We start from the raw sequence: 23,234 nt of genomic DNA on the forward strand, positions 1-23,234 counted from the left end.
CAACTTTTATTTCTATTATTGCCTTTTAGTATGGAATATTGTTTCTTTCAGTGGGTAAATTTTTTTAGAAAATTTGAAGATCATAAGAATTTAAAAAACTTACTTTTAAATCACCTCTTTCCAGATTCAGTAATTCAGAGCCACGTATTTCATGACTTGAAAATTGTTCTTTATATTCAACTAAAGCTAGAGTTTCTAACCAGTGACCAACTTCTTCGGTTGTCCAGGATCTTACATCATAACCTAACAAATATAAATTTACAGTTAAAAACATCAAATCAAAATATACATGACTAATATCTACTTCACCATATTTATTTAATTGTTTATAATTTTCGCATGGTAAATTTTTCAAAGGCATTTTGTTAATTTATATTTCTGGTCATATTTGGAGTCTTGAAGCTTGTGAATGTAATGCAGGACATAGTTCTTGAAGGAATTTTTTTAAACTGGTATTGTTCAACTGGGCGTAAGTAGGAACCCTATCAAAATTTGTAATTGTTTTTTTTTATATAACAAATTACAAAATTATCACCCTTGTACATTAAAAATTATGTAAACTTGTGAATGGGACACACGCGAACAGGTCTAAAAACAATTTTATGAAAGTCATTGAGATCGCTCATGGTGGTTTATGCGAATGTCAAAATTTTCAGATCGTAATTTTTTAAAACATTTTGCAGTTATCTATTACAAATTTGATTTTAAAGTTCTCAGTAGAAATTATATATTAAAACTTAGAGGGATTGTTTAATGAGTCAGGAGGAGGAAAAAAGGACATTTTTATGGTATATTTTGGAGTTGTCCCTCGATTTACTTTAAAATTCATGAATTTTAAGATTTTGTCGAGTTTTTTCTGTTCACATTTTCATTATTAAAGCATAGTATTGAGTTTGTTATAGATTTTATAAAACTTATCCTCTGGGATTTTTTGACAATGATTTCAGATTAAGCACAGCCTGATAAGCCCCTGTTTCTTAAGAGGTTTTAAAAAAAGCTAACCATCAGTGTCTGTTTTACCATTTTTTTAAGCGCCGTATGTTTTCAAAACAGCTTTACGGTAATTTTTTGTTGATAAATCATCTATTAGTTGTTGATGGTATCACAACTTGATTTTCAAAATTATCTTACCTTGAGGAAGAGCTGCCCGACCTCTTTCTTTACCCTTTCCCTTCATTTTGTTATAAACCTGTTTTAATTTACCATGTTTACGTTTATGATCCATCAATGCCTAAAAGTAAATAATACACCGTATCTGTACACATTTTTAATGAAAAGCAATGAGGAAAAATCAGGGCATCATGGGAATGGGGGCAAATTTAAAATATTTAATTCAAAAATGTTCATTGTTTTTGTCTATTCTTACTGTTTTGTCGCAATTAATAATGACCTGTATAAAACCCCAGAAAGCTCTAACAATGTGCTTGACGGTTGTTTATTGTTTATTATTGTTTATATTTGAATAAAACATATATTGGGGCAACAAAATCTTTAAAGTGCTTAGGGCCTCTGTAGGTCTTTCTAGCCCTGGCAATTGCTACGTTGTCTTCTATCACCAATACAAAATCAACCAATCACTGCACAAAACATACAGTTCTTACTTGGTATGTTAAATTGCAAATTAAAAACAAATTGAAGTTTTGATTATATAGCCTACTGAGGATTGTATACAGTTCACTACCCTTGGTGTATAGATAGGCTATAATTATCACATTACTGTATGATCAATTAATTGTTCGAGTTTGGCTTAAATTCCATTAATATATTAAGATTCAGACTATTTGCAGTGGTAGTCTGTTAATGGTACCGAACCAAGGGGAGGTAAACATGACAAGAAGTAATAGCCTTCCACTTACAACCGTTATTGCTTGTGAGAATGGGCAGTGATCTGCTCAATTTGACTAACTCCAGTTAGTACATGTATAATAAGCATAAATGTTTATTCTTACCTCATCTGAGTAAAATTCTGAGACAGTTCCTCCTATTTCTAATATCTTCTGCATTTCATCTTCTAGATGACTTAATGCATTGCTTAGTTTTTCTTTTAAATCAGGGTATATATGCTAAAGTGAAAATTATAATATAATGATTACTAATGATACACGACAAATAAATATTGAAACAAAAACATGAAGACCTTTATATGCCACATTCCAACCCTGATTTCCTATTACGAAATGATTTTAAGGTGCACTAGAGTTAAGTTTACTGAAACAAGAAAGGTGTTTCCTAGCAAAGCAGACTCTCTATATAGAAAGGGAGAAAGGCAGAGTACAGATACTGTAGTATATTTAATTACCTGTGAAGTACTTTTATCACTGAGGAAGACATTGGTCTCTGTATACAGTACTTTAACACTATGTATTAACTCAGTTACTTGTATTCTTAATGTTGGCTGAAATTATAAACATTATTTAAGTAGAGTTCATCTATTTCATTTGTTAAAGAATATTTAATCAAATAGTCACATTCTTTCCAAAATAGGTCTGAATATTAATAGTAATCTCCTTTTTTTAAGGAAAAAAATTGGATCCATATTTTAGCTGAGCCCTTGACAATTCAAATGAGAGATGTCTGCTTATCTTGATGACATATGTAGAAGTTAACAAAATTTTTCAGTATGTTACATAAATTTGATGAACTAATAATACATGTATAATTTCTGAGATTAAATTTGGCACTTCAATAAACAATTGATTTATTTGGAGTGATGCAGTAAAAGTAAGACTTTAAAATAAATTTCATCCGATTACTATTTCATTCACAGTGAGTTAATAAATAAAATAGCAAAATGAAGTACAAAATAACTAATATATAATTAAGTTCCTTCTAAATGTAAGTAAAGCAGACTGAATCGGTGTGTAACAGAATTTCCTATCCAGTTACTAGTATCATTGGAAGTTACATACATACATACATACATGTTAATAATTTTAGTAAATAAAAATATAAAATATATAATACATCAGGTACTATGTTATTCAGGGAAAAAAATTACAGTTTTTCCCAAGAGGTTGCAAAAATTTGATAGATGAAAATAAAACAGAAAACAAAAAAACGTTGACAATCAAAAAATAAAACACAGACACAACTGTTTTCTGATCACATTACAGCAATGTTCTTTTAAGATACTGTATGTCAGATTTAGATAAAGAGTTGGTTGTTCTTGCTATAACAGTTCAAACATAGATAATGCAAAATGAATACATTGAAAATTCCATTCAAATTATTTTATTCTGAGCCAAGTTATCACTGTTGGTAGTTTTGACAAGATGTGTGTATTGATTGTTTATTGTCGCAATCGACTGGTGTGGTTTTGAATCCCCGGTTGTACGTGACAAGGAGTAGGGTCGCCTGTCCAACCTTGTGGGTTTTCTCCGGGTCCTTCGGTTTCCTCCCACTGCTAAAGACCCCTACGCGCAAGCGAATTATTGAAATAAAATTAAAAACCATATGTTAGTCCCAAAATGACCTAGTTTGTGTCGAGTGGACGTTAAACCCCATTTCTCTCTCTCTCTTTATTGTCGCAACCACGGTACTGGTATATTCGAGACCTAGCCTGGCTTCTACATTTTTAAATTAAATCATTAAATGGTCGAACTGTTCTATTCTAGTGAAAATCTCAAGCATTCGATGGCATCGAGTTGATTATGGTCTTGTTATGTTTATAAATGTTTAATAAGTTATATAACAATTAAGGCCTAAAGAAAGACCTGCAATAGACAAATTTTGCCTTTAAATTATGTATCTTTAAGTACCATGGTTTCTCTCAAACTACCTTCAGGAACTGGAAATATAGACAGCGCCCCCCCCCCCCCCAAACATCAAAATACTTCCACATTAAAATTGAAAGTATCTAAACTAATTTAATGCAGACAATACAATAGCAGTCACAACAGGGCAGCATGACCACCTGGTTTTCAAGATTAAAAAGCAATACACTTAATGAACAAGGCTATGACCTAAATAACACAAACAAAATCTGACAAACTTTCATTCACACTACTTTGTCATATAAAACAGTTTCCTTTTTTGAAAATAAAAATTCCAATAAATCTTTCAAAAAGTCACAATGAAAAAATAAGTGCATGCTGAAATTAAAAATGAACAACAATTACAAAAACATCTAAGCCAGATTAATGTACCTGATATGTTTCGGAATCACCACTTTCCATCTATAGGAAGTAAATATAATTTATACTTAACAGTTTATCTACATATATCAACAAATATTTAGAATATATTTCCTAGAAATTTGTGTAAATCAGCTGCATGTAATCTGGGCTAAAATGAATCAGGAAATGGATTCAAAACCAAGTCTTTTAAAGCTCACAAGTATGAAATTATGTCGAGCAGCAGTAAGATAGAACTACATCTTCAGTGATAATAATAAATAAGTAATAGTTTTACGGATTAGAATAGAGAAATGCCACCCATCTATTAGACTCACACCCACATTTCGAACAGACACAATACAGCTGTGCTTAAAACAGTAACATATATTTACATGTATCTGCTTGGTAAAATAGGTCCACGGACTAAAACATGACTCTAAAATGAATTTCTTTTGACCTAGTGGGCATGCATATCAAAAGTTTATACCAAATGTTGTTAATGTACAGCCAAAAAAGATAGCCACTTTGTGTCTTGCTTTTTGAAAAGCCTGGTAACAGAACAAGAAAACAAACAAGTTTACAATAAAGACGCTATACATCAATTACAATATTTTGAAGAACATATTCTTAAGAAAATTGATACTGTGTGAGCAGTGACAGAGATACTATTTTAATGATGTATGTAATGAGAAATATTTTATCTCAAATGAAATTGTACTGTATCAAGAGAATCAATATGAATTAAAATTATTTACATATAAATATGTGAAAATCAGGTTGCTAAACAACAAATCAAAAGATAACTTTAGCCTGTAAAGTTTTTAAAATAATTATTGGGAATGGGAATCGTTGAAAATCTCTGAAGTCAATTAATTGAAAAATAACTTTAGCTCTAAAAAAACAAAAACAAACAAGGGCAACAATCATTTAAAATAAACACTGTGTATAAATTTGAAGTCAATCGAATGATAATTTTAGCAATAGTGGATAAGGGACAGACAGACAGAGGGTATAATGCACCATTTCAATGTGGGCGTATAAAGAATTATCTAATAGTAAGACCTACCTCTGATAATTTTCCTGAGGGATACAGACGGTCAAGACTATCTGAAGCTTTCTGACTCAAGGGGAATAACTCTTGTTCAACTGAGGTATGAGTTTTTGAGGCAGCTTTTACACTGAAATACAGAATATGTAATCATTGATCACATCCACATATTTATTTTCTAATTACTTTAATAAAATTCAACTACAGAAATGTGATCAATGTCGATGAACGTATCAGTGTAGACATTTTACTAAATTATGATGCATTTAGTCAATGTCGTGCTTGATAGAAGAACTTCAAGGAAATGGCTAACAAAAAAACAAAATTTCTTCTTCTGGATTTGTCTAAGGAAATAAAGTGATTATGGCTCACCATCTGATTAAATTAGCTGCCGCCTCAACAAAACTGACTAAAGCATGGGCTTCTTCTTCTGTTAGTGAAGCTGGCTGTGGATGACCTAATCTTTCAACTTTTTGTTTTTCTGACCACGATTTTAACACGTTTTCAAACATCTGAAAAGAAAAACATGAAACAATTTAAAAGCTGGTATTTTGTAGGTCAGGGGGGCTACATTCCTTTACAGTATGATAAATTGATAAATACTGTCAGAGTTATTGCCCATCTTTACTTTGAACTTCTTGTGGTCATTAAATTTACTTGTATGTTTTTTCCATTAATAATGGGAAGAATCCTATCAAATTGTAATAATTTCTGATGACTGTTGCCTTTGATTACTTTTGAATGTCACATAAATTCTCTAGTTACCAAATTACCTATTAAAGAATTACAACTTGACAACCTTTATGTACAGACTGCTCAGATGAATTTTCTGCTGTGGTCACATAACTTTTTCTAAGTTAAACTTAGTTATTTTGTACACAATTACAACAGAGATATTTCTTAAAACGCAAGTTATGCATACACTACAGAACTATAATTTAGCTAAAGATAGGGAGCTCCAGAAACATGTCATACAGCCCTTATAATGAATGTCAAGAATTATATAAACTTTAAATGGTTGTGAGAAACATTAAACATACATTATTTAAGATTTAGATAAATCGCTAGCCATTCTTGCCATAATAGTTTGAAAATAGATAATGCGAAATAAATATATTGCAAATATCATTCAAATTACTCTACTGCGAGCGAAGGTATTAGCTTTTGAAAGTTTGACAAGATCTTAGCATTGATTGTAACCACCGTACTAGTTGTTCGAAGCTAAGTGTTGCTTCTCCATTTTTAAATCAAAATACGGCTGAACCCTTCTAAACTACTCAATATCGGAGATATCTGATGACATCGAGAGTTGATTATGGTCTTGTCATGTTAATAAATGTTTAATTATTGGTTTATATAACACTTGAGGCCTAAAGAAAGACCTGCAATAGGCAGATTTAGCTCTTGCATAATGTATGTTTAAGGTATCAAGCTATATGGAAACAGCATCAATGTGGTCCAATACAATCATTATGTCCATCTATCATTAAATTTTGAAAGGAAGTATTATGCATTTTACATACCCTATCTCTTGTCAACATCTGTGCTCTGTTTTTATGTACTATACGAATATAACCTGGAGGTTGAGTCCATGCTTCACCATCAACTTGTACTGGTACCCCTTCATCACCTAATATACTAATCTTCACTGTTCGACACTATAAAAAAGATTGTATAAGAGCCTAACACAAAAACTTTAAATACTTTATCAGAGAAAAAATGATGTGATTTTAAATACAAATAAATACCACAGTTGTATTTCAAACACAAGCAGATACAGTTATCAATTATATGATTATTTGTGAATATAAACTTATTTGTTTATTACACATACCTGTGCTATTCTGTGATGTTGTAAATCTATCACTCTAGATACAGCCATTTGTACTCCACCAAATACCGCTACCACCTCTAATATCTTATCATCAAAACTTGGTGCTGTAAAATTCTATGAAGAAAAAAAATATTGATGTCATAATACTACCTTACGTCATCAGTTCATGGTGAGGACATGTAGAAACTACAAAAATAGGTTGCCAGGCAACGAAACATACGCCCACAGCAGCTAAATCGTCTGAGCAGTCAACAAGCGTTGTCACATATCTATTCTTTTGTAGGTAATTGGGGGCATTTACAAGACAGTTTCATACAGATCAAATTATAAATTTTGTCGTTTGAGGGTTCACGAGGTTCGACAAACTGAAACAAGGGCCGTAACTCTGGAGTTAATTTACAGAAAATTTTGAAATTTGACAGGCATTATTGTTTTACTAATTTAAATAATGCATATAAATTTCATACATATTGGTTGATAACTTTTGTCATTCGACCGTTCACAATGTTCACAAAGTAAAACAAGGGCCATAACTCTAGAAATAATTGACGGAAATTGCTGGAATTCAATAGACCTCTGTTTCACAAATTTAAATGATGCATATAAATTTCATACATATCGGATGATAACTTTCATCAATCGAGCATTAACAAGCGTCACAAGGTGCAACAAAGTGAAACAAGGACCATAACTCAAGAAGTAATTACCGGAAATTGCTGAAATTCAATAGGCTTCTTTGTTTCACTAATTCAAATAATGTATATAAATTTCATACAGATCAGCAGATAACTTTAGATGTTACTGTTAGGGCGTTCACAAGGTGTAACAAAGTGAATCAAGGGCCATAACTCAACGTAATAAACAGAAATTGCTGAAATTCAACAGGATTCTTCTTTTTACTATCTAAATGATGTATATAAATTTAATACAAATTGGCAGATAACTTTTGATGTTAAAGCGTTCACAAGGTGCAACAAAGTGAAACAAGGGTGATAACTCGAGATGTAATAAACGGAAATTGCTGAAATTCAATAGGATTCTTCATTGTACTAATCTAATAATGTGTATAAATGTCACAAAGATCGAATGTTAACTTTTGATGTTAGAGCTGTCACAAGGTTCAACAAAGTGAAACAAGGGCCATAACTCTAGATGTAATAACAGAAATTATTGAAATTAAATAGGATTCTTCATCTCACTAATGTAAACAACATATATAAATTTTAAAACAATCGGATGATAACTTTTGGCGTCAGAGCATTCAAAAGAAATTGTGGAAGACGGACGGAGAGGGGCAACGGCAATATACGTCCACATTTCCATGTGAAACTTCCAATCAATAGAAACAGGTAACACAAACCCATTACAGACGATTTGATGGGATCAATTTTGAATAAGTCAAAATGATGCATTTGATATTTAGATAAGTTGATATACAATAATTAATAGAATACAATATAAAAAAAAAAACTTGTTTTTATGTGGGTGCATAAAAATCCATTTAAGTATTTAACCTTTATTGCAATTTGACTATAGGGAAGGTAATCTGAAAATTAATAATAGAGATTTTCAAGAATATGACAGCCAGCCAGACAATGTACACAAAATTTTATATACATGCATGTAGTCTACTGAACTAATGGGATTGAGAAAAATCTAATGCTGTCGAAACATTTTTTAAGTTAATATACTTACTAAATCTTCTTTGGTTCCTCCCCAGAAATTGGCCCCTCCACCATAGCTTAAAACAACAAACATTTTTTACTTCATTATACAAAAATATATACAAAAATATCAATGTTTAGAAAGTTTAATTGCATGAAAAGATTACAAAAGTAACTACATATCCATTTAGATTACTATAAATAAGTACTAAATTATGTCAATTTGATGGATATAATCAGTGTGTGTGCAGTTACACTAAGAAAATAATCTGTTATAAATAAAAAAAAATCCATGAGTATTTGTTACTCACCTTGGAATGTTTAATATAACAATACCCTGTAGACTTGGTAGCGGTATTCTCTGTCCATCACATTCTAACAGAACTTTTTGATCTAAATTTTTGAAAGACCTATGTAATATTTCTTTACCCCCCAATACACCATACCACATTAAATTCTTTGTCCTGCTCCTGAAAGACATACATAGAATATGCTTCAATAAGAATGAAAGATCTCTGAAAGATCTGCTATTTATTATAATCCCTTCATTAGCCATCTTGGAAGATATGAATAACTACATTAACTACATCAAAACATTATTACTTTCACATTTCAAACGATCATTTAAAACATTTCAGGAACATAATATTAATCATAATTAATAAGGACTGGAATTATTTTCTTTGAAATGTTGTTTGATTATAATATATGCTATAATTATATTACATTTTGTATTATGTATTATAACAGTCAGAGTAAAACTGATGTATACCTGCATTTTTCCGGATGTTCTTCTCGTTTATTTTGAAACATTAGAGTTATCTTAGCATCTAAACCAATACCAAAATAGTTATTCATTACACACTTTTCTGTATATAGATCACTACAAATACAAATATAATATATACAATAAAAATTGGTATTTTAGTAATGTTTCCAGTTTCAGCAAAAGCATTCAATAATCCAAATATCCAAATTACATTTTTAACACTGATTTGATCTTTAATATTTGGTAACTATATTTCTAGCTTTAAAGTATTTATAGTATTACATACTGTGGTACTTCTTCTTCTATCAAAGGTGAAGCTGCAGCACACAATGCATCAGCATTAGCTAATAAAACTTTACTGATAAAACTACCACCTCCTAGAGATTTGGCTATAGCACTATTAATACCTACAAAAATAAAAGAATAGCATCTTGCAAGACAGAAAAATATTCAGTCAACTAATGATTTCAATTATTCTTATACTGAGAACTTGTAGTTTTGTTCAACTGAATGATATCATTTGTACAATGACATTTATGTAAAACTGAAAACTGAAAATCAGTTTTTACAAATAATTTCATTTGAAATGATTTATATGCTGATATTTATCTAAATTATCTTAATAGAACACTAAAATGTTAAAATATCATTCTATAAAGTTGAAGAGCTTCTGTTTTAGTATTATCGCGCTATATAAATAGAGGAATTATTATTATTATTATTATTATTATCATTATTATTATATGTTGCCTTCTGTCTAAATTAAACAGCCTGACATAAATGAAGAGTCTAAACAATGTCTCTTTAATTAATTATACATTAAAAGACCTATACTATTCTTCCACAACATGGTTCTTGAAATGCCTTTTAGAACATTTAGATCATGCTGAACATTTACCTGGTAAAGTCGCAATTTGTGCAAAAGATGTTCCAAGTTTAGGTGCAGGAATAGCATCTTTAACGGGACTTTTATCTCGTTCACATAGATTGGAACCAACACTGGCTGATCTATTAAAAGTTGACATACTACTGATACGTCTAGATGACAGACCTCTAGGAGAGCGAGAACCTTCTGAAATTGTAAAAAAAAAATTCCTTTCAACCCATGGACCAAAACTTTTAGGTTTCAAAATCTACAAGAATCTCAATATCTAATCTCTGATTCAGATAACATTCAAATTAATAAACAGTATAGTTCAACATTTTCTTCACACCCTAAATATGAAGGATTTATCAGTAAAGGAATTTAATTTACACACCAGGCACAGCTTGAACCATGCTCTCCTCTTCTTGATCTTGATCACAAGAAAAAATTGCAAAACTTGGTGCCGATCGTGAATTTTCATTACTGATATCTAATGTGTTTTTAGTATATATATGTTGTAAAACATGGCGGTGTTCTTCTGTCTGGGCATTCTGTTCATCAACCGCTAAAATATAAAAACAAACAAGCTATAACATAATATATACAGGATGCTCAGTTGGTTAGTACCAAATCATCTATATTGGCAGAAATGTTCTAGAGTCATAGCCCATTTCGTAATGTTTCAGTTAAAGATACATTAGTTAAGAGTTTTATAAAGAGTTGGCCATCTTGCTATAATAATTCAAAAATAGATGATAGAAAAAGAAAATGTTGAAAATTTTGTTCTGAACGGAATTGTCACTGTTGAAAGTTTAGATTAGAAGTAGGCATCAATTGTGTCTGCACAGTCTATGAGAATTGGTGATCGTTTGATTGACAGACGATAACTTCACCCACATATTCTCAGTTATCAAGTAACATGCTCAATGGCTATGGCAGCCTTGCTTGGCAGGCCTTTCATCACCAGTTTCCGGTAGTGACATCAGCGACTAACGGTAAACATTAGCTTGGTCCGTCACTTATTGATTTAATTTTAAATGGACGACTATTTAAATACAAGCCATCCGTGGGTCTACATAGTTGATTTTGAGCTTGTCGTGTAAACAAAGGTTTAATTAATAATTTCTATAACATCTGAAGTCTAAATAAAGACTTGCAATTGGCTATATTTAGCTCTTGCATAATGTTTAAGTTTATATCTTGACAAATATAAACAACAAATACGAGATGGGGTTGAACATCAACTCAAAACAAATAAATTGCAAATTTTTTTCAATATTCAGTTAGTTAGGTCACAGGGTTAGATCTGCAACCCCAATCCTAATCACACAGGATCGAAACCACACCATGAATGACCAACATTAGATCGTTATCAAAACTTATCAAAACAGAACTAAAACTTATCTTAAATAGTCTAACACTGTAGCACAAGACATATAAATCAAGATTAATCATTATATTTATATAGCTTGTTAATCATTGCACTCTACCTTTTTCTGTATGTTCTATAATCTGACGAACAACTTTCTTTAAACTATTGGCACGACACATCAGAGCATCTTTTGGCTTAAAAATTGCCTGAAAAAAAAAAAAATAAATACATATTTCATTACATAACTGTAGTGAAAATACAACACACATTTGCCATACAAGGAACGCCCACATTTTGCAAGAGATGGACAGAAAACAAGCTTTAAACAAGTCAACAGTGAGGCAGAGGTCCCCAGCCGAAACCCCAAAATAAATAGATGACACATATTAATTAATCGCACATTTATTTTTTTTTCAAAAGTATCAAGCAATCAAACTGATTATCAACTATACACTAGGTTTCATCACTTTCTATCAGATAGAATCAAAGTTATCTTGTCCCAAAGCTTAGCTTTAGCTTGAAATGTTAATCATAAAGCTTGTTCAAGATATTCACCTAATGAACATCTACATCAAGTTTAAACATTCTACCTCAATTAAAGGCAGAGTTGTTCTGTTCCAAAGTCTTAACCAATCAAATTGCTTATCGTTCCTTAGCCTAAGCAGAAAATTCTCATCATCAAACTTAGTCTAGGTAATGATATCACGAATCTATACTCGGACTTTCATCACTCTCACTTAATTATAACCAAAGTTATCATGCCCCAAAGCATCAACCAATCACATTGCTTATCTCTGCTTACCGGAAGCAGGCAATGTTCATCAAAGAACTTCATCAAGGCATTCACCTAATGAACGTCTACACCAAGTTTGAACATTCTAGCTCAATTAGAAAGAGTTATTGTGTTCCAAAGTCTCGGCCAATCAAATTGCTTATCGCTCTGCTTACCCTGAGCAGAACTTAGTCAAGGTATTGATGTAATGAAACTATACACCAAGTTTCATCACTCTCACTTAATTAGAGCTTATCTCCGCATACCCTATGTAGAAAATACTCATCTTCGAACTCCATCAAGGCATTGACCTTGTGGACGCCGGACTACCGGCAGGACGGCTGGGACGACAATTTACGACCACATTTCAATGAGGCCGTATAAAAACAATTTTTTAAAATCGGATAAACATTATGACCTATAGAGGGTCCACAAGCTAGAATCTTGGTTTTTTTTCGTACAATTAGGGGCCATAATCCAGGAACTTACGGTCCGATATGCGCAAATATCAAAAGGACCATATTCATGTCATATCTTTTGTCCAATAATGGTTCTGTGGACATCAACCCACTTTATTACCATGAAATATAAGTTTAGTTCAGTATATGCTGAGCTACTGGGACACATAAATACAGAAATATATGAACTTGTTGAATAATCAAGTACTCATGGGTCATTTCAGGACTAACATATGGTACAATTTTATTTCAATTAATTCATTGGCACGTAGGGGTCTTTAGGAGTGGGAGAAAAATGGAGGACCCCGAAAAAATCCATGAGGTTGGACAGGCAACCACCCTACTCCTTGTCACATACAACCGGGGAATCAAAACCACTCAAGCTGACTCAATGACAAACCTTATGATACAGCGCGCACATGCTAACCATTCGGCCATCAAATCCTCCTATTATGTTAAAGAATTGATTTAAATGAAACTTACAGATTTAACTTTAGGTGAGACAATCATTTCTATAGGTAGTCTATTACGTTCAGATGATCCGACCATTTCTTCTATAGGTAATCTTTCACGTTCAGGTGATCCAACTATAAAACGTTCTATATCTTCAACAGGATCAGGTTCCTAGTTTAATATAAAATACAAATAGAAGCATGTTAATGTAAATTTCTATTAATTCAAAGAAGTAAATTTTGAAATAAGTAAAAATGTTCTGGACAGCATTACTTTCATATAATTGTGTATAATGGTACATTATCTTAAATTCCTTACAATATATTTTATTCTATGGCAGATCACCAAAATTGAAACATTGCCTTTGGGCTACAGGGTCTTTTAAAGCTAATCTCACACAAGACGTTACTTTGTATTGTTAACATTACGAAAATAGAAATTAATTAAATAGATGATTTAAAGTGGCTTTCACAGCATTTACAGGATGCAATATCAAAAGTGTGTTTAGGTTGTAAATCAATTAGAAAACACCTGTATTTACCTATAAATCAAAAATCAAAATGTTCAATAGGTTTTCTTAACAAGAGTTACATAACTTATTAATTGTGCTTTATGTTTCCATGTTAATAACACTGTATCTAATCAATCTAATTTACACATTAGAAAGAACTCACAGTTATTTACACATTAAAATCTCATTTTGACCAAAACTGGACATGTAACATATGTGCATACTGAGCCATCGGTTTAAGTAATTTCATTCTTCAATGTATGAGGGACTTGATAATGATGTGACGACTATTTACCATATTAACTTCATCAAGTATAAAGACATGGTTATCCAGACCCCTACTCAGTGGTGAATTTGGGAACTTGGTTATCCAGACATGGTTATCCAGACCCTTACTCACTGCCGAATTTGGGAACTTATGGCTAACCCATTTGGAAACGAAACGTTTGAGTTTCTTTGAAAAAAGAACCACATTACAGAGATTCAGAAACTTGCACAGGAGTCTTTCACCCAAGATTACCAGTTTCATTAAATAAAATATCTATGGGACTACTCTATTAAATATAAACATTGTCCTTCATCAAATTTCTATTTACCTCTCCCTCCTCTCTTTGTTCACTTTGTTCTTCAACTTTGGCTGAAGCTTCTTGTTCCTGATTCAAGGTCGTTAATAAACTCTCTAATTTCTCATTTAAAACTGTACACTTTAAAAATACAAAAATAATTATGCCTTTATTGATTAGGGAACTTGAGAATTATCTTCTTTGCAGTTTTTGAGCCATGATCAAAAACTGATTTCAAACTGCAACTCAAGAAATAACACCGAACAGCTATTTATTTGTTTTTAATATTTCATACAAAACACAGATGTTAATAGTCTTGTCCGGATGTTATGGGGTATACTTTATTTGGATTAATTAATTAAATGGCAGTATGTAATTGGATGCATCTTCAGACCTTGACCTGTATCAGGACAGATTAGAGAGAGAGAAATGGGGTTTAACATCCACTTGACACAAACTAGATCATTTTGGGACTAACACATGGTTCAATTTTATTTCAATAATTTGCTTGCGCATAGGGGTCTTTAGCAGTGGGAGAAAACCGGAGGACCCAGATAAAACCCACAGGCAATCGAAACCACGCCAGTTGACTCAATGCGGACGTTATGATACAGCGCACACATGCTAACCATTCAGCCATCCTACCCCCCGAACAGATTAGATGAATACAATAAAGATCACTAGTATTTTCCCTATCAACTATCAATAATATTTCAGAAATACATTTATGCTGGGGGGTCACGTGGCTAAGTGGGTAAGACGCTGGCTCGCTAGCCTGGAGGTCGGGTGTTCAATCCCTGCATTGGTCGAGAAAGTTCATCCCGATTTTCCGGCGTGGTTTCCCCTTGTCAGTGATGCAGGACGGAGGGCCTGACAAGGACAGCTGTCTAGTCCTTCAGATGACACGAAAAACTGAGGTCCTGTGTATACATTGGAATGCACGTAAAAGATCCCTTGGCAGTTGGATATAAGAGTAGGCGATAGTGCCGCTGCCCGGGCAAAATTTCCCTCATAGCACACTGTCTGGCGTATGCCCGTCTTCATTAGCCCATTATAGGAGCAGAACATTAGGACGTTAAACCCCATTTCATTTCATTTCATTTACATTTATGCTAAACACAAATATCAAATACTGTGGCTTCTGCATGCTAGTTACTATAAGTTTAATTTTATAATTACTTACACTGAGAAGTAGTAAGAGTGAGATTTGTACGTTTAGGGCATAGATATCTCCCGATTTGGTAAATTTCTATGAATATCAGTAAAATTCTAATTATCGCAACAAATCTAATACGAAGAGGCTAAAATCTGTAGGTACGGTGTGTTAATTAACAGGGGTGAGAAATTGACTGAGTGGTGATATAATTATCGCTAGGGGTGAAAATCTCGGTGTGTTAATTAACGAACGGGTTAAAAACGACTGACACGGTGTGTATTCTTTGTTTGGTGAGTTTTCTCGAAAGCATGTTATAACTGCACCAAAGGTGTTTTATCAAGGACCAACAGGCTTTATCTGACGCGTAGGTGTTAAATTCAATTTACCGTGCGATTTCTTGTTTCCGTGTGTTTTAAGCAGATTGGCCTTTGTTAAGTGTAGGTCTTTATACATGGATTTATACGTGCTGTAGTTACATTTGTTCGTTCTTATATGTATTTCATTTCTTGGTGAATACTACGTGTTTTATACTTCGTACCATAGTCGGGCTGCAATTATTTATATATTTGTCTTTTTTGTGGGTTTAATTTGTTTATATATTATCGTGCGTACCACTGAAGTATAAATGCACGTTATTTACCGATATCCGGACCAACCTCCATTGATATCAGACTAACGAATCTGTTTCGAAAACCAAGTTTATAAATATAAAATCGAGCAATTGATGAAAAACTATTGGTTTCGTCATGTCTATATTTACTACACATGGGCGTTTTAATGCATAAATGTATTGTTTCTTACCTGGGTTGTAAAAAGGACTATCCAAGAAAAATTTAATTTCCACATATATATCAAATGATAATTCACATATCAAATAACACTAATGCAAATAGGGACATGCGCCGGCGGTGATATTGTCCATTGACCTTTGACTTAATATGGAAATAGAGGCTTTACAAGAACAGCTAAATTTAAACACTTGTTAATATTTCTATTGTTTTCGATTGTATGAAATAGCTTTATTATTTTTCTCCCGGTACTAATAAACTACGGGTCGAGTGGATCCAATTTTTATTATGTGATTTATCAACGTGATGACAGATCGAGAGCACGTGCTCCATGTGTCTATTTATAAAAGCATGCAATCACCTTTGGGAATCAGCTTCCAGTCTAAAACGACTTTAATATCTCTTTTGTTATTTCGGCCGCATTATTTGAAAAGATTTTCATAATATGCCGCAGTAATTTGTCATTTTGTTATTATTGTTAATTCTGTTTAATTGTGAACATTTCGAAATCTAAATATTTAATATTTATTCTTGGGTACGGGTTTAGAATAGTGTTATAGCATGATTTATTTGTTAAAGATCTGTTAATTCTGAAACAACAATTTATTGCTGTAGTGATCAATTTCAACATTTTCACTATACATGTATTCTAAAGTCATAGTTTTAAATTTAAATAGCTTTATTTTCAATATTTCCGGCCATATATTATGCTAAATTGAGTCCCACGTCATAAAAGTCTTCAACTTTTAGAACCGTCCATAGCACACATTATGTCCAGAATTTGACGTTTTAACAGCTTAATTAATAAATTTGATAAAGAAAACTATTTCAGAACAACAATAATTTCTTATACACCTTTGATGTAATTAATTATTCGTTTGACAAATTACGGTTTTGAAATAAGATACACAACACATCTATATTAATTTACAGGGTCATATTTTGAATTTTAATAAACCAAGGTTCATTCAAGAAAATTATTGTTGTGTTCTGATAAATTAAGTGTACCTGGGCCCTGTTTCTCGAAATCTTAACTAAGATAAAACACATTCACTAAAATTGTTGAGCTGGGGCAATAATTAATTTATTACCCCTAATAAAGTCTGGCAATTAACAGTTGTTATATAACATCTAGGTCAACGGTGATCCGAGTTGGTGTTCAGCAAAGCGTACTTCCTGCTCTGATGGCAGTTTGTGTTGTAATATTATGTGACTTGGAAATACGTTTAATAATTTAACAAATTCAAGAAGAAGTACAACCAAAGGCATCAAATTTTCGCATACATTTTTTCCAATACGACAATTTTTTTGTTTTGAAATATACTGTAGAAAAATAACTTAGTCCTCTAACTTAAGTACCACATGATAATAATGTAATAGTTAGTATTTCATTGTATTTAAATCTTATAATCCCTCTTGTTGTTTTCAAGTACCGTAAATGTATCGGAATCGAAATCCCAGATAGGATATAAATTTTGATATTATATGTAAGATATGCTTACAATTATACTCAGTTTTGATATTATTTGTAAGATATGCTTACAATTATACCCATACTCATCGATCACTTTAGAGAATTTTGGCGCTGGTAAATGTAGCAAATGGTGGACCACCTTATTCTCACTCGATAATCGTCGCTATTTGATTCATTCTTGCATTTCCCATCAATGGTGATAGTACAATTTGAAATAATAATATCCGATTAGTCATGTTTGTATATTTTACAAGCCATATGAAGCCACGGTTTAACTATCAAAATAATTCATTCTCTTCGAAAAGAATTGACTGCCTTTTTGAATATTTCCTTCTAGCTCACTCTTAAATTCCACTTGTTGACCATGTTTCTTTTGAATCGCCCTAATATTACACAAAATATCATTATGGGAGCAGAGCTAATACGCACAGAAGCGAATGCTTCGGCCCATATCAACTGCCAATTAAAGAAAAAATAAATAAAACAGATAATTTATACGTTACAATTTAATTAAAACGTTTAATATATGAAGGCATATGCATATCAATAATGTAATAATAAATAATGGTATTGTTTGTACCTTTGTCTTGTCTATTTTACTTGTGTGTTTGAACATTTCTCTGATTATAATATAATCTCTTGGGCTGTTTTTTTTTTCATTTGAAATACTAACCGAAATTTCCTATGAGAAACAAAATAAATTGTATACATGTTGATAAAATATCAAGCTTTATTCAAATGAGATGATGGAGAAGTAAAACATACATTTATGTCATTGCAATAAGACCAACACTGAACAGACCACAGTATGTCATTCTTGAATTAAGTGTAACAGGTAAAAAGAGTCACACTTCATCCAACTATTTCAGGAAATCCATTAACAGTGTCACCTTTCGGTCTGAGATCAAAGGGGGTCTGAGATCAAAGGGCAATATTTCGTGTGAAAAGCGTGCTCTCCTGATAGTATAAATTCTATAATAAGGATGAGACTGAATCCACTATTAAGTGATGTGTTTAAATTTAGCCGTTCTCGTAAAACCCATATTTCCATAGGTCGGAATTGTGTATGCAAAGACAAGCTTGTTACACAAAGTGTGATGGAATCAGAGCATACCAGAAGATGTTCGACGGTCAGCTCCACGTGTTGGAGGCGGACGTGAGTTCCTATTATTAGACATGATTAGTGTTATTTGGTATGTGATTTATCTATTGTTATATAGTGATGGAATTCGGTTTCCTTGGAAAGCCCTATTTACGACCCAGGTAAGAAATACATTTATAAAATATAACGGTGACGAAACTTACAGGTTATCATTAATTGCGAGATCTTTTGTTTATTTTATTGTGCTTTCAAAACAGATTAGAGCATCTGATATCAATAGAGATTAGAATATATCAGATAATCATATGAAGGTTTAGCGGGATATCGGTAATAACGATATTGCATGCGACTGATTTTAAGACACACGCATTTATACTTCAGTGGTACGCACGATAATATATAAACAAATTAAACCCACAAAAAAGACAAATATATAAATAATTGCAGCCCGACTATGGTACGAAGTATAAAACACGTAGTATTCACCAAGAAATGAAATACGTATAAGAACAAACATGTAACTACAGCATGTATAAATCCATGTATAAAGACCTACACTTAACGAAGACCGATCTGCTTAAAACACACAGAAACAAGAAATCGCACTGTGGATTTAACACCTACGCGTCAGATAAAGCCTATTGGTCTTTGATAAAACACCTTTGGTGCAGTTATAACACGCTTTCAAGAAAACTCACCAAACAAAGAATACACATCATGTCAGTCGTTTTTAACCCGTTCGTTAATTAACACACCGGTACAGAAAACGCACCGTCGCCGAGATTTTCACCCCTAGCGATAATTATATCACCACTCAGTCAATTTCTCACCCCTGTTAATTAACACACCGTACCTACAGATTTTAGCCTCTTCGTATTAGATTTGTTGCGATAATTAGAATTTTACCGATATTCATAGAAATTTATCAAATCGGGAGATATCTATGCCCTAAACATACAAATCTCACCTTTACTACTTCTCAGTGTTATAGCTTACCTTATTGGCTATACATTCTTCAGATTCTTTCTCTCCATCATTTTCATGTGCTTGACCTACTTTAGCTACAAAGTCTTTCACAGTTTCACACAACACTCTACAAATAACAAATTTAGCATCTAATTCTATTACACAACCAAAGACCTTGAGGAGGAAAGCTATATTCAGTGTCAAAGTCACATGTATCTTTCAAAATCATCCTCTATAAACTTCATTAGGAAACATATTTCCAGTCCTCATGATATTGAAGTGCATATTTGAATGATGCCCATGGGGCATTTTAACATTTATGGACTAGAAGCATGAGGTGACCTCAAAAGGGAGAGAAAAACAGATTACTGGTCAAGAAGGTTGTAAATATGCCAATGTTAATTATGTTGTTTATCATTGTCTTCCAGCAAGCGCCAAAAGGACAAGATTAACCTAAACATCAGTTGGAATAACTGACATTGATGTTACATAATGAATGAGGGTTTATTTTGTTTTTAAAGCATAAATGTATTAGGCCACACAAAAAAAATATTCTGGTTCTCAAGACAGTCCTTTTTCAAAAACTAATGCCGGACAGCAATTTTCAATTTGGGAGGGGGGGGGAATCTAGCTAGTTTTTCATTTTTAAGAAACACACAAAATTAGTATAAATATACTATTTATTTAACTCTTGATAAGAAAAACATAAAAAAAACATTTCAAAGATTTTGAAATAACGTCCGAATAATTCCATGACATTATCTAGATTAAGTTCGGGGAAAATGTTTTCAAAAGCGCAGGGTGGTTTTTTTTTTTGTTGACCATTAGTTGGTATAGTTACCATACTCATTGTTAAACCATGGATTTTACTGGTGATTAAAATCAATGTTTGCACCCTCAATCTCCCCACGGAGAATATTTTCCATCATCTCTCTCACAGTTATAGTTCTCGGGAAAGATACTTTCGCATTTTGATCGTAAAAAATAACAGATTGACAGCAAAATTGTCGCCATCATTGTGTAATAACAAATTAACAATCGATTATCCAGTGCCGTATGTGATTGTTAATAGTGTATCGAATGGTTACGTACTCAACAGCCAAGTCTATTGTTCAGTTCCACTTTTCAAGAAATGCTTAACAGAGTTACTCCCCTTGATTGCGGGAAATTGCGGAAATTAATAACTTTGTTTTTATTTTTATTTCTTTTAAAATTAAAACTTGTGACGTGGCCCATTTTTGATGACGCTAGAAACAAACTGGATGGATTCTTACTTGGCAGATGATATAACAACTTGATGATCTTCACAATGTAAAATCTTGGTTAAATGGGCAGCCATTGAATCTTCATACTGAGAAATAGGATCTGTCTAAAATTACATGACACAAAAATACATTATAATGCAGTGGATAATATGTGATCAGATTTAGAATTTCTAAGCAGAATATCTTTAAAATACAAAAACTTAGTTTAGCCCTTTTCTGCAGTGACCTATATCCACCAAAATTCATGAACAGATGCCATTCTCCCAAAACATTGTCCAACATTGTTCCATATATATCAAACGGTCTGCATATGAGCCGGAGTTTAACTTATAAATAAATAATATAGGTACATATCCATACCTGTTGTGAAAGTTTTCGGGGTGGTGGCATACTTCCTTCATACGTCCATATACTCCATCTATCTAACATTTTGATTTGTGCATGTTCCATTTTTTCTAGCACTGTAGGTAACTGAGTATCATCATCAAAAGCTGCTCCCCATCCTAATACACGAGCTAAATCATTACCTGTACCAAACGGTAATACGCCTATCTGACACTGTAACATATAGACAATAACATATTAAAATCAGTGTCAACATTTATTAAAGCCATTGCTCGAAATGACAGGTAGCAAGTAAAACTACCTGTCGCTTGCGATAGGTGGACTAAATTGTACTTGATGTTCAGACTACCACAATACTCATGTCCACATCATGTAGGTTTAATTATTGGTTTCTAAATGCAAGAATTAGGCACAGAAATACCGAGAAAAGCCACCATTTGTATTGTTTACATTTCGCTCTGTCGCAGGCTACAGTTACTCACACAGTTTGGAAGTAGCCAATTTTATAACAAAGAATTTCACACCATCTATGCTTGTTTTCATCTGCTTGACACTAGCTTATAGCATTATGAAGCATTATATCTAAATAAACTAAAACACACCCCTGATTCATCTGAAATAATTTTACCGTACCGACACCACAGTAAATATATGTAGTGGTCGCAGGAATGGAAATGCACACGGATCGTTGACTGGTGTATTTAATCATTTAAAAAGTTTAAAACGATTTCCATAAATAAAGGCTATATACAATTTATTTGTAGTGTAAATATAGACAGGATAATATGTGAGAAGTAAATACGGTATCATGCACAGGTTTGATTCATGTTTCAATATTCAATTCATTACAGATATTTTAGAATCTGAATTCTGCACCTCAACGGCAAAGTATTAAATTCAGCACGCAAGTTTGGTACCATGATGCTTGGCAGAATTCAAGTGGATATGGATGATAGAATTGCATGAATCTTTGAGTCGCTGAGCCAAAGCAGATTCACAAACTTTCAAGAAGTTTTAGGCATTCCAATGTCGAAGAAATAAAAAGGTTTCATATTACGACATTTATATGACGCAATGTACTACAGACCTAAACAATTTAAAAGTGTTTGTGTACCTACATGTATGGATATGTGTGATGTGATTTGTCTTTGATAATTGGGAGTGACGGGTTAGTTACTGAAGCGACAGGTATGAAGAAAAGCTACCTGTTGCTTTTTTTAAACATTTTGAGGCCTGAATAAATCCCCAATACAATCAAACCATATACACAAAAAATACTCAAATCAATTAATTCTGTTATGGCCATTTAAGTTTACATTTGTTTCTTTTGATTTCATATTGTCATTTTTATGTCTAAGACAAATAAAGTAATAATATTTCTTATATCTTTTTAGTAAAAGCAAGGTCATTCTTTTTATACTTGGATGTTCTCCATTACATAATAAAATCATCTCTAAATAAACATACATATTTTAATTTTGAGATATGAAATATATTTGAAATGGAATGAAATGGGGATTAAAGTCCTACTGTGCAATGACTGGGCTAATGAAGATAGGGGAATATTATATTTCAACAAACTGGCTTGTTTCTTTAAGATGTTTTTGTTTATTTACTTTTATGTAGGTCCACATTGATTGGAAATAGCGACTAAAAATCTAATAAACAGCATGGAGCCTCCAATACCATCCCAGGACAAAATTCATTTTCTTGC

General features: G+C 32.4%; 1 protein-coding gene across 4 annotated transcripts in view; it reads right to left on the reverse strand.

The window, feature by feature from the left end:
* The window catches only part of LOC126830918 (diacylglycerol kinase delta), a 130,374-nt gene that overhangs the window by 5,009 nt on the left and 102,131 nt on the right, over positions 1–23,234 (reverse strand). For 3 of the 4 annotated variants that reach the window (XM_050561422.1, XM_050561439.2, XM_050561447.2), the window contains 21 exons: positions 21,536–21,733; positions 21,185–21,279; positions 19,941–20,037; positions 14,458–14,565; positions 13,381–13,521; positions 11,786–11,873; positions 10,690–10,860; positions 10,329–10,502; positions 9,717–9,837; positions 9,434–9,544; positions 8,973–9,131; positions 8,693–8,738; positions 6,998–7,111; positions 6,687–6,821; positions 5,536–5,675; positions 5,182–5,293; positions 4,146–4,175; positions 2,300–2,395; positions 1,950–2,063; positions 1,132–1,231; positions 104–243 (listed from right to left, as the gene is read on the reverse strand). In XM_050561422.1, the coding sequence (XP_050417379.1) occupies positions 104–243; positions 1,132–1,231; positions 1,950–2,063; positions 2,300–2,395; positions 4,146–4,175; positions 5,182–5,293; positions 5,536–5,675; positions 6,687–6,821; positions 6,998–7,111; positions 8,693–8,738; positions 8,973–9,131; positions 9,434–9,544; positions 9,717–9,837; positions 10,329–10,502; positions 10,690–10,860; positions 11,786–11,873; positions 13,381–13,521; positions 14,458–14,565; positions 19,941–20,037; positions 21,185–21,279; positions 21,536–21,733 (2,490 nt within the window). The remainder of the gene's footprint in view (positions 1–103; positions 244–1,131; positions 1,232–1,949; positions 2,064–2,299; positions 2,396–4,145; positions 4,176–5,181; positions 5,294–5,535; positions 5,676–6,686; positions 6,822–6,997; positions 7,112–8,692; positions 8,739–8,972; positions 9,132–9,433; positions 9,545–9,716; positions 9,838–10,328; positions 10,503–10,689; positions 10,861–11,785; positions 11,874–13,380; positions 13,522–14,457; positions 14,566–19,940; positions 20,038–21,184; positions 21,280–21,535; positions 21,734–23,234) is intronic. The other variant, XM_050561431.1, reaches the window with a different exon arrangement.

This window comes from Patella vulgata, chromosome 1 (assembly GCF_932274485.2).
Source record: "Patella vulgata chromosome 1, xgPatVulg1.2, whole genome shotgun sequence".
Taxonomy (NCBI): domain Eukaryota; kingdom Metazoa; phylum Mollusca; class Gastropoda; family Patellidae; genus Patella; species Patella vulgata.